This window comes from Fukomys damarensis, unplaced genomic scaffold (assembly GCF_012274545.1).
Source record: "Fukomys damarensis isolate Sample0158 unplaced genomic scaffold, DMR_v1.0_HiC HiC_scaffold_4, whole genome shotgun sequence".
Taxonomy (NCBI): domain Eukaryota; kingdom Metazoa; phylum Chordata; class Mammalia; order Rodentia; family Bathyergidae; genus Fukomys; species Fukomys damarensis.
Window position 1 is genome coordinate 57,142,213 of NW_022900916.1, and position 12,757 is coordinate 57,154,969.

Here is a 12,757-nt window from a genome sequence, read left to right on the forward strand (position 1 = left end):
TTTTTTTTTTTTTTTAAGGTGTTGTTAAACTGCACTAACCTGTAACATGCAGTAACTTGCTGTCTGGACATCTCCAGTTCTATCAACATAACTCTCCATTAAGTCCACTCCATCTTTAGTAAGGCCTGTAAGCAAAATTCCTTCCAGATTTCCTGCTTCTTTCATTTCATTGGTCAATTTCTCGATGTATCTATTTAACTAGAAAATTCAAAGTGATTTTTTTTTCTAAAGCAGTCTGTTTCACTACATAGTTTGTACTTGAAAACTACATTTGGAACAATCTGATTCATCATGGAAAACATTTAAAATAAAAGCCTTTGTTAAAAGGCAAGAAGGCTACCATCTGCTACTTTAAATTTTAATCAGTATCCACAAATATTACCAAACATTTTGGAAAGCAAGACTATGTTCTGATAATTATTTTATTAAAACAATAGTTTACTATTTAAAGAGAGAACTGTCCCCATTATTCTGCAAAACTTTTATTGTCTCATTGTGGCAGTGCTTAATACAATCAAAGAATCGGAGCTGAAAGGAAACTTCAAAAACAATAACAACCATTTCTCAGTGTTCTCTGACTCTATGCCACCTCAAACTCCAGCCAAGATTCCTCTATATTCCTCAGGATTTTATCATTATTAAAGTACTTAACATACTGCAGTACTGTTATACTTTTCCATCACTGTATTCACAGCTGCCAGTAACTATTTACTGTTTGAAAATGAAGGAATTCTGTCATCATTAAGTAGCGAGTTTAACTTTTATCTGCCAACCAATCTTTCTCCCCAAAGGAAAACTGAACTAAAATATCAAGTCAACATTCTAAAGAAGTAAATGTAGTTATGATAGACACATTTATAGTATCTCCAATATAATAAAAAACGAGTACTTTTATAATCTATAAAAAGCTCATATATAATCACATATAAAGACTTACTTCTTATAACTGATAATAATTACTCATCTCACATATGGAATTAAATCAGTTCTCACCTGATTGTCAGTAAGGAATTTACAAGCAAATGCCACTCTGTCACGTACTGCAACTTTGTTTTCATACTGGAAAAAAGAGAAAAAGCAACAAGTTAATTGTATATGCTGTAAGATTTAAATTTTTACAGAGACTAAATATGTAAGTTTGTTTTCAAGTGTGCTAAATTACTGTATAATGTTGGAAGAGTCAGTGACTGCCTGGGATTCCTTTTCTCATATAACTCTCAAGAAACTTAGAATTAAAGCTGTAGTCCTTCAGGTAAAGATTAACTTTTAAAAAATGGACCAAATTTACTTTTAAAAAAAATTCAAGCTGGTGACACACATCTGTAATTCCAGTATTTGGGAGACTGATGCAGGAGGATCATCATGAGTGTGAGGACATTTCGGACTACATGAGTTCAGTTGTTTTATATAACAACATAAAATATAAGCAATTATGGATATTACATCAAATTTAAGATGTCATGTAATTCTTCTATTACAGAAATTAATTTTGATGAAACTAGAAAATCTTTCCTTGGCTGTTAATCAACAAGTCTAAGAAATTTGTGAACTGAGTATAGAAGTACAAAATTTAGAAAGAATACCTGTATCTTTCTAAATATAAAACATCAGGTCTTAAAATTAATAAATAAGTCATCTAAATAAAGTGTCTAAATTAAAATATTGTTATACATGTGATTTGTGGCAAAATTTTCAGAGGCATTATAAGAAACTTTTATATACCCATCAATATTGTAAAACACCTACAAAAAATGTTTGCTATAAACATTAATTCTGTGATTAGTAAAAAATTATTTAAAGGTGGAAAAAAATCTAACTTCCTTTGAAGAATTTCCATTCTATAAAACAGTTTTCTGTCTTTAAAAATACAATCCTTTAGTATGTTTTCTTAATTATAAAATACAATTCTAATCTAGAGGAAATAAGCTCTTAGATTTAATTGCATGTGTTACAATTTTGATCTGGAAAGTATTATAAATATTATTTATTTAATTGCATGTGTTACAATTTTGATCTGGAAAGTATTATAAATATTATTTGTCCCACTTTAGAGTGGAGAAAATTAGAGCCCAAAGAGGTTAACTGTGGCAGAGAAACTCAGGCCTTTATTAGACTTTCCAATTCACTGTGCTTAACTACCTCACTGCAACTTACATTTAAGAAAAAACAAAACTAATTACAATTACATACACATGAAGTATAATTAAGTACATTAGTCAAACAGTTTGGATATATAAATTTCATCTCAAGTATTCCTTAATAACCCACATTTAAGTATAAAAAAGAAAGGGTACTTACTATAAATCAGTTAACTTAAAATATGGAAATTTAATATTTAAGCAGTATACTTAATAAATTCACTTTTTCTAATCTTCATTCTCTTTTACTTGCTGGAAATATCATTTTATGGCTTCAAGATTCAATATTTAATGTATTTTCTAACAAAAGTAGTAGTAACAATAAAAAAATAAGCATTAATTTGAAACGGCTAGAAAAGTTCAATGGTAATGTATTAAAAGTAATGGGAAAGGGCCGGGGATTTAGCTCAGCAGTTCGGTGGCCTGCCTTGCAAGCGCAAGGACCCAAGTTCAATCCCCAGTACCCCCGCAAAAAAGTAAAGGGAAAATAGATGAACTATGGAAAATGCCAAAATGAACACTAACACTGAAAATTTTACTATGATACCCCAATAAAGTATGTACTTTTACAAAGTCTTAGGAATTGACATTTAAGTCAATTATCCAAACACTGTAACAAAAGAAATGCTATAAAGCTCTTCTCATTGCTAGAAAGAAGCCCAGCGATGCAAAGTTGTACTCATGTGAAGATGAAAACCTAACAACAGAAACCAACTTCATCCTTTCCTCACTTTGCGATAAAGAAGCTATTTAGTGATGTGGTCATGGGTGGCTAAAGCAGGAGAGAAAAATAACAACAAAAAAGACCAAATACTGAAAAAAAAAAAAAAAAAGGTCCACTATAAGTAGTAGTATGGTCTTCCAAACAACTAATATATAATTATAATTACCTTCCAAACAGAAACATGTCTGAGAATTAACAAGTGTTAACTCAGAAAAGATGTATGGCTACCTTGACCAAAACTAGTAAGACTGATCATGAGTGTTTCATTTAGCTAAAAAGCAAAATAATATACAAACAGAATATATTTAAATAACAAGTATATTTTTATGTTTATGTATTAGATTTCTACAGCTCAGTTCTTAAGGAATTAAATATATTCGTTCTATATCTATAAATTACACTAACATGGCTATGGAAACCAAATCCAGTTTGAGATCCATTAACTCTAGATGAGCAATGATACCCAGAAACAGGTGCTCAAGAAAAGCGTTAGATGCTTTATCTTATATATGCACCAAAGTTTATTTAATGAAAAACATATCTGAAAATTTTCACAAGGTCAAATTTTAATGAACTCCAATCTTAATTCACAGGATGATCTTGGAAAACAAATTCACTTACCAAAACACCATCATAAGATCCCGTTTCACTTGTCAGAAATGCAAACATGACACACAGATACGGGTTATTTAGTTGTAATCGTAGAGTGCTGCACATTTCTCTCCAAAGGGAGTTCTTCTCATCTGTATAACCTGACAAAGCCATCGCTACCACATTGAGATTCAGATCTCCTGCATATTAAAAACAGCCAGGTAGTAAAGAACTTGGTATGTATTCCTTAAACCATAAATAAAGAGAGATCAGAGGGTGGCTTTTACCCTAGAAAAACGAGTCTACGAGAAATAACGGTTATGATTTAGACCGGAAAATTCGGCAAGGACTACAAGCAGAAACTTTCCATTGTCATAAAACTTACATGCAAACTTGTAAACCTTGTGAAGGACAAGTGTATCTCTTAATTTTTAGGTTCTTGTTTGAGGTACTTTCTTGTATATTATGTTATTGCTTAGTATCCAAATGAAGAAAAGTAAAACCATTTTACCAGAATCATTGCCAACTTTATCAAGGTCATTTGTGTTGTGTTATTTCAAAGCACAGACAGTAATTTTTACTGCATTTCAGAACTGTAATTTTCAAAAGCATTTTATTTTCCTAAATATACATTTTACATGTGTGTGAATCACAAAGTTCAGAAAGCAACTATTTCAGCATTCTTTTTTTTTTTTTTTTTTTGGTACCAGGGATTGAACTCGGGTTCTTGCACTTACAAGGAGGCCACTGAACCGCTGAGCTAAATCCCTGGCCCTCAGCATTCTTATTATAGTATTATACTTCTGATTTTTCTAGGACAATTCAACTATCAGAATTACCATAGAATTGCATATGTGCATATTTGTAACAATTTTCTGCCAACAGTTTTTTTTTTTTTTTTGGTGGACACAGAGTCTTGTTATGCAGTTCAGGCTGGCCTCAAACTCATGGAGATCCTCCTGCCTCAGCCTCTTAAGTACTGGGATTATAGGTGTGAACCACCAATAATTTTTTGTTTTGTTTTTTTTTTTAGTTTTCAAAAATTTTTTCTTAGGAGTTTATTATTTGGCTTCTCAGAAGTTGTCAATCTGGCCACGGAAGCCCTATGGCCGCCAATTCTTCTAAAATAAATTAAACCTCAGAAGAGAAAACTAAGTCCCCTTTAACTTTTCTTATTAGGTATTTTCTACATTTATTATAATATTTTTATTCTCTGTTCTCAGTTAAAATCATTATTTTCCAAATAAAACAGCAATACCTACTTTATGTTAACAGTCTATTTTTCATTTTCATAAACCATTTTCCTCTAATTACCTTGTAATTCATCTTCTGTGTAAGCACAAGTGTTTAAATCTACCACCAAATTTTCTAGGTATACATGATAAGTAAGTATCTGTTGTAGCAAAATTATAATTAGAAATAGATTTTCTTCTTTTTGTAGAGCTATTGATTATACTACAGCAGGTCAGTGCTCTACTACCGAGCTACATCTTTAGCCCAGAAATGGAGTTTTTGAATTTAAATGCCAATTGTTTTTTCCATCCTCACGTATCATTTATTGCACTCTCAAATAGAGGTTTTTCATGAGAGCAATGTGAAGGAAAATATGCCTACCTAGGCGAAATACTAATACACTACAGTTAATTTCATATTTTTCTTTATATTACAGCTATAATGGTTTCAAAATGGACCAGCAAGTACAAAATGTAGTATTTTGAATACTCAGAAAACAATTTATGCTGGGGATTTAGCTTAGTGGCACCCCGCCTCTCTCGCAAAAACAAGGTCCTAAGTTCACTCTCTGTTACCACTAAAAAAAAAAAAAAAGCGAGAGAAGAAAAATAAAACAATTTACTAGGTATACTAAAATAGGTAGATACAATTTAGGTATTGTTAAATGAAATATTTCCATAAGAAAAAAACCTTAAAATTTTAGATTAAGAGATCCTCTGGTGAAATAAATCCCAGAGTAAAACTATCTCGTCACATTTTTGCTTTTAAAAAAAAATACCATAGGGAATCTTGAGTCTACAAGACTCAAGCAGAAGCATTTTTTGTAGATTAAAGTATACTTTTTATAAGAATCTATACTGATCTAAATAAAAATGTCATTTAGAATCTCCTAAAGGTCAACCAATAACCATCCAAAAAGGAAAGTATAAACTAAAATACACTTAAATATGTTCCATAAAATGCTTGCAAGCTAGTCTTAAATCTTTTAAAAAGTAATTTTAAATGTATGTGAACTGTTTTTTAAAAAAAATTTAAAAAAATATTGAAAATAGACCTATTTCACAGCTCCTCATAAAATTATTAAAATGACATTTAACATACAGCTTTATTATTACCCACCTAAACCAAGGCACAAATAAGAGATGGTCTAATATTTACTGTTACAGATAAACTAACATACTCGTTTCAACAAAAATTTCCATAAAAATATTAGATACATGAAAATTATCAGCATTCTTTCTTCAAAGGAGTCAACAAAGAGCCAATTCTTAGGATATAACCCAATACCTTTTTCTGAAGATGCCCCTTCATTCAGGATTTGGATAGCTCGTCGAATATCCAAGTTGAACAGTGCCACAGCAGCAGCTCTCTCCCATTCTCCTTCTTGTACAAGGGAGTTCAAAAATGGCCCCACATCTATATCTGTTCCTTTATTTATCCACCCACAAAGCTGTAAAGCTAAGATTCTCTCTTCATTTAAATTCTGAATATCAGTCTGCTTATCCAACCCAGTCCAATTATGTCTGCTGCTTTCCACCATTCCTAAAAACAGAAGCATTTTTGTATTTTTATTATTTTGAAGTATAAAAGGGAAGGCTGGGGTTTTATCTCAGGGGTTCTGCTGCCTGCCTTACAAGAGCAAGGTCCCAAGTTTACTCCTCGGTACCAAAAAAAGAAAGGAAACACATTTTACAGAAAAGTATTTCAATAACTATTTATTTTATTTATTTATTTTTTGAGACAGGGTCTCACTATGTAGTTGAGACTGACCTGGAACTCACTAGGTAGCCCAGGCTGGTCTCGAACTCACAGCAATCCTCCTGCCTCATCCTCCCGAGTGCTAGGATTACAGGCATGCGCCACCACACCCAGCTCCAATAACGTATTTAAATATTCCTTGTCTCACTCAAAATTTTATACCATAAATATGGAATATGTGTTTATTTGTAAGTACAAATTAGTTATCAAAGAATTACTCGGATAGGAATGAACGCTCAGATGGATTGAGCTGTCACTGCTTCAGGGAAATTTCTCTGACTCCCTAATCTAAAATAGATATACCTATGATTATCTAACTCAGTGTTTGCTCTATTTCTTACATAAATCACTAAACATAAGTTCCTTTATTTTATTAATTTACTTTTAGTTCTTTCCCACTAGAACACAAGCTCCAAGAAAGTAGGTATCTCGTCTATTTTATTTGCAAGGTAACCTTACTGCTAAAGATCCGGTAGAAGAACTCTAATTTTTTTCTTCCTTCTCCCTCTTTCCTTCTTCTATGAATGTATAATTATGTACCTTAATGAGAAGGGACGGAAGGACAACTTTTGCTACCCATTCACTGTATGGTGCATGGAAAAAACAAGATTGTGGGTGAGGGACAAAATAAGCATAAAAAGTTATAAACATTTGAGAAGATAAAATGGGATTTTTCTTACCCAAAGATGATGTTACAATTGATTTAATTCCTGCATAAACCAATGATCCTTTGTTGCCTGGAGATTTCTGATCCATATCTTCTGTATATTGCTTCATAAGTATTTAAATGCATAGGAAATACTAGTGATGATGCTTAATACTTCAAAACTAAATTAATTTTGATTAGGAGCCAATTTATAACAGGCATCCATGCAAAAAAGAGCCTACTCTATTGTGGACTTTTATTCCTCCTACACAATCTAGAAAGCAGTAACTTAAATTTAAGAGTTTTGAACAATTTTACATTATTTTATCATCTGAACTTGCATATAAAGCATTCACTGTATTTACAGACTCATATTCCATCAAACTTCAAAAACACTTCTACCTGATTTACCTCACAAAATTCACAGTGCAAAGGATATAGTGCAGAGTATACCAGAGTGACTTGAGCTGTGGATCTTCATTTCCAGCTAAAATGTGGTTTCTCCAAACCTGTTCTGTATCAAGTCCATACCTTGACAAAGCTCGAAGGCGCATTTTCGTAGCTATATCTTTTTCTAAAGAACCATCATTTTCTTCTTCCGCACATTCATACAGATGACGACCACAAGCCCACATCAAAGATGTAATTGGGCTCCAAGCAAGGGATATCCTTTCAAAAACCGTGAAGTCAGACATTGTTCGGTTGGGAGTCACAACTATCATTCGATTTTGACTTGTTGGGTGCCATGCAAAGGAAGCAATGTAATTGTCACAAGGCTGCACACTTCTTTCAATTATTGTGGGTTCAGTTTCATCCCCGATGGGAGTGGGTGTGTGCTGCATATCATACAACCTAATAATATTGCTATCCCTTGTCAAAGTTGCGAGCAAACCAGTCCTAGTTGGACACCATGCTACCTTTGTTAAGGGTTTTGGTTGCTCAGTCAAAGTCAAAACTGGCTTTTCAAATTTTCTAAGATCCCATATTGCAACCTGACCTTCATAGAAGGAAGCAACACGATCGTGAAAATATGGATCTACTGTCACCCCCTGAACAGCCTTTGTGTTTACAAACATCTTCTGGCTTGTATTTCGAAGATCAAATATGGCTAGGTTACGATGCATACCAGCAAGGAGAAGTTTCTGGTCTCGTGGAAGCCAACAAAGAGAGAGACAAGCATCGTTCTGCCCTAATTCATATAATGGTTTTGTTACTAATAATGTTGTTTCAGTTTCACCTGCTGAGAGTCTCACTTTTTCCATGGGAACAATATCAGGAGTATATTTGCTACAGATATCCCATATTAGCACTGAAAAATCAGCTCTGTGTTTATCTAGACCAGCAGCAAGCCAGTTACTATCCAATGGATTCCATGCAAGGGTATTGCATTGTCGTGCATGTTTTGGGACAAATTCTTTTCCTATTAAATCTTTCAACTTTGAGTTATGATCTTGACCAAGACTTGTAAGTACAACTCGACCGTTTGCTTGTCCAACTGCTAGGAGACATTCAGGATCGTAATTGAGATACCATGCAACACATTTCATATAGGGTGTATCTGAGTTTATTGACAGTAATGTAGCTGCAGAGTCTTCAGATAAACGTAAAGATCCAGCTTTGAGTTCTGAATTCACAGTAGATTCCACATGATAAAGGCTCAGTTCTGAGTCACACACAACAAATCTATCAACCTGGTGCGGTGCCCACAAAATATCAGGTTTGGTACCGCTCATGTTTATTGATGTGATGAAATAGACCAGTCAGTTCCATTCACTGAAAGCATTTAAAAATAAAAATGTTTAAAATATCAAGAAGATACAATTTGTATTTGCATGAAGTATTCAGAAAACCAAGAAATCATCTATGCAAGTATCCCCAGTATTATTTGGATTTGTTCTCTACATCTATGAATTCGAGACAGTATTAATTTAAAAAAAGAGTAACCACTTCCTCCAATAAAAAGAATTAGTAGGTTTGTGAGAACGCCATCCTAGCTTTATTTCCCATGATCAATTGTCCTAATTGTACTGTTACTAGTACCTTCAATTTAACCTCAGAGTGATGAGTAAATTAATAAGTACCATCCCTTTGAAGGGGGCATTATGAATTATGGTCTTAAGCAAGAGTGTAGAGTAATAGCGTCCAAAGAACTTTCTCCCTATATTTGTGTTGTATGAATGTTACTAACCACATGTGGTTACTGGGCACTAGAAATAGTGTGGCTAATTTAATTTTTCTTTTTTTGTACCAAGGATTGAACTTGGGTCCTTGCACTTGCAAGGCAGGCCACAGAACCGCTGAGCTAAATCCCTGGCCCGCTAATTTAATTTTTAAACTGTACTTCCTTTTAGCTAATTTACTATCATATTAACTTTAAGCTACAATATCATACTAACAGGTTTCTTCCTCAATTCCAACAATTAAAAAGTAGCCTATATATTAGAACAAACACTGCCATGCATGAAGTAAAATGGATTTAATTTGTTGCTCTTGTATACTGCTTATATGACTTGGAAAGGCCACTGTGTTGGGTGGGAGGTTGTTTTCTCACTTTGGATATTTTCCAAACCTCAGTTACATATATACCACCTGTGACAATATTTTTATTTAAATCTATTCATATTTAAAATCTGAAAATCAACTTTCATCTCATAATGAGCTCCATAAATCATGAGTATGATGTACTAATTATATTTTTTTAACATACACTAATAACTATTTAAAATGCTTGATTGCATTCTATCTAAAATCATCCTGTTTATGACCAGTGGTATATACATATCACACTTTGGGGTACTGAGCTAAGTGATTCCTAGAGTCTCTTTGTTTTCAGTTCTATAAACTTTGGATAAGTACTGACATTAATATTCATTCTAGAAGTGTAAGAACAAACTAAAACTGGTATAGTTAAACATAATGTTTTAATAATAAAGGCTGCCTAAAATATTTAAATATCTGTTTCTAACTGAGTCTGGCAAGAGGTAATAATAATATGGTTTACTCATTTTCATTTTAGGCAGAAGGCCAGCCAGACTCTTAAAAAAGATATACAGGGGCCAGGGATTTAGCTCTGTGGTTCTGCTGCCTGCCTCACTAAATAAATAAATAAATAAATAGACCAACATATAATTGCTTTACTTTTTTACCTTGAAAAAGTTTCAGCTGACAATTACTAGTCTAAAATTTCACAGACTAATATAATTTAGATAATTAAAAAATTTTATATTGGCTTTATTTCCTTCCTTAATTCTTCAGAGTACCTTCCATTTCACTATTTCTTTTCTACCTTTCTCTAATCCTAGATCAGTGGGGTAGAACCCATGGCACATGTGCGGCTTTTGGCCATTTGTATCATTGAAAGCTGTAAAAGTTCACCATCACTGTACTAGTTAATTATTTACTGTTTTCCCTCCACTCAGGTGGCCAAATGCTACCAGACATAGGAAGGTGTTAAGGCTCTGAAGACTGACTGTAAGAATTACAGTAACACATTTTCTTTCATTTATTCTGTAACTGTTGACTGGGTGCAATGTTGTAAGGATTTGTATTAAAAGCTGGGAACACAATCAAGTGACGAGGGTGGTCTAATAAAGTCTGCATTTCAGTGAAGTACAGCTCAATCTTAAATGTTTGGAAATTTAGGAATGAGGAAGGAGAGAGGCACCTCACATAATAGAAAGTAGCTAAGACAAGAAAGAAAACGTCCAGCCAGGTGTGGAGGCACACGCCTGTAATCCCAGCACTAGGGAGGCTGAGGCAGGATTGCTGTGAGTTTGAGACTCGCCTGGGCTACATAGTGAGTTCCAGGTCAGTCTCAACTACATAGTGAGACCCTGTCTCAAAAACTAAAAAAAAAAAAAAGAAAAGGTCCATTATTCTGACAAAGGATCAGATCTACACCTTCACAAACAAGAGGAAACCTCTTAACTGGAGATATCCTGAGATCTGGCCCATCTTCCTATTTCATGGAAAGATAAATTCTTAAATAACATTGTTTTATCTAGGCTTCCATTCTACAACCCTGCTCTTTATACTAACAGTCTAAGGCAATGATGGTGAACTTATGGCACACATGCCATAGTGGGCTGTCTGTTTCACTGAAAGCTCTAAAAGGTTCACCATCACTAGTCTATGGATAAGAAAACTAGATGCCACATGGAAAAATCCGCTTCAAAAACACAAATAGAAAGTGATTCTGTAATTTTAAAACTCTACTTTACATCACTCTTAATGGAGAAGCACCTGCATCTCCACTGAAGCACTGCACTTAAAATATTTATATTACCATCCACAAAATCTGATTCAGTAACTCATACAGAATTACAGAATTTAAGAGTTAGAAAGAAACAAACGAGTTTCTCTCATGTGTGGGATTAAAGTGAAGACCAGATGTTCTGGTTCCTATCCAAGGTCTCTCAACTTCTACCCTAGACTACTGACTAGGATGAGCTGAAAAGGACTTGATAAAGAATGAGCTACATAATTTTCACAGATCAATGAAAAATGAATATTTTTATTGGAAATATTATTACAAATTCAAGGCAGTGACAGCAGAACTTAAGTATAAGTCATTCTAAATGCTACTGCTATACACAATATAAAGGGATCCCTGCTCATGAACACACATAACTAGGAATCTGGGAGAGACCAAAGAAAACAACCTACACTCAGAATTCCTTTAGCCACACTAACTCAGACCCTAACAAGTCTCCAATACTCCAAGTCCATAAAACAGAATCCATCCTATTTTCATTTCACAAAGTTGTGACAATCAAAAGAAATTAGTTCTTTGCCTCACGCACATATCGGTATCACTACTATTCTCTTTAACAGTCCTGGAAGTTAATGTTTTCAAATGCCCGAAACACTGAAAAACCAAGTGCAGAGGAGGTGGAGTTCTGCAATAATTACGGCTTACAAAAATTTAGATTCTCACCTTCAAGTTTTAACAAGTGTTCACTTCCCCTCAATGGCTTCTCAGCATAGGAAAGCCGTGTTGAGTCTTTGTTCATCACCAAAACATCTCTTTAACAGTGCTGTACAACAAAAATATGGTGTGAGGCACCTGTTTTATAATTCTCCAGTAGAAACGTTTAAAAAGTTAAAAACAAACCAGATGAAATTAAATTTAAAATATATTTTATTTTACCCAACATATCAAAAACATTTTTTCAATATATAATCGATGTTAAATTATAATTGGGAAATTTTACTTTATTTTTTGGGTTCCGGTAGGTCTGAGACACAGCACATCTCGAACCACGTGGCTACAGACTTTCAACACACTATAATAACACAAAGCACAGAATCACATGCTCCCCCTCCCCGTTATCTTCTACTTTCCTTACCATGACAAATTAGTGTACAACGACAGCAGTTTCAGCAACATTCCTGCATTGCCATCTTCAACAAGATGCACTGCAAAAATACAATTTGCCTAGAAATAGTTATGCAAAAGGCCTGCTGCAAAGAGGTCTTATTCATCCTTTTTAGATTTTTCATTACTGGACTCTAGAGAACAGAGCTCACCCGGTGGGAGCCCTTTAGGAAGCGCTTCGCCGGGCCCCAGAGGAGGGGAAGCTGCTCTCGGGGACACCCGGAACCTCAGCGCGACTGCTCGGCCGAAACGCCGGGCTGAGCCCCGGGTGACACGCGGGCGGGACTCCG

At 34.1% G+C, this 12,757-nt stretch overlaps 1 protein-coding gene across 1 annotated transcript in view; it reads right to left on the reverse strand.

Moving 5' to 3' along the window:
• Mios (meiosis regulator for oocyte development) overlaps nucleotides 1-12,748 on the reverse strand; it is a 29,979-nt gene extending 17,231 nt beyond the window's left edge. The window contains exons 1-8 of the mRNA XM_010632050.3: nucleotides 12,439-12,748; nucleotides 12,027-12,126; nucleotides 7,530-8,863; nucleotides 7,125-7,223; nucleotides 5,974-6,228; nucleotides 3,484-3,653; nucleotides 994-1,059; nucleotides 40-198 (exon numbers count right to left, since the gene is read on the reverse strand). Of these exons, the coding sequence (XP_010630352.1) occupies nucleotides 40-198; nucleotides 994-1,059; nucleotides 3,484-3,653; nucleotides 5,974-6,228; nucleotides 7,125-7,223; nucleotides 7,530-8,823 (2,043 nt within the window). The 5' untranslated portion in view covers nucleotides 8,824-8,863; nucleotides 12,027-12,126; nucleotides 12,439-12,748. The remainder of the gene's footprint in view (nucleotides 1-39; nucleotides 199-993; nucleotides 1,060-3,483; nucleotides 3,654-5,973; nucleotides 6,229-7,124; nucleotides 7,224-7,529; nucleotides 8,864-12,026; nucleotides 12,127-12,438) is intronic.
• Between the last annotated feature and the right edge of the window lie 9 nt (nucleotides 12,749-12,757).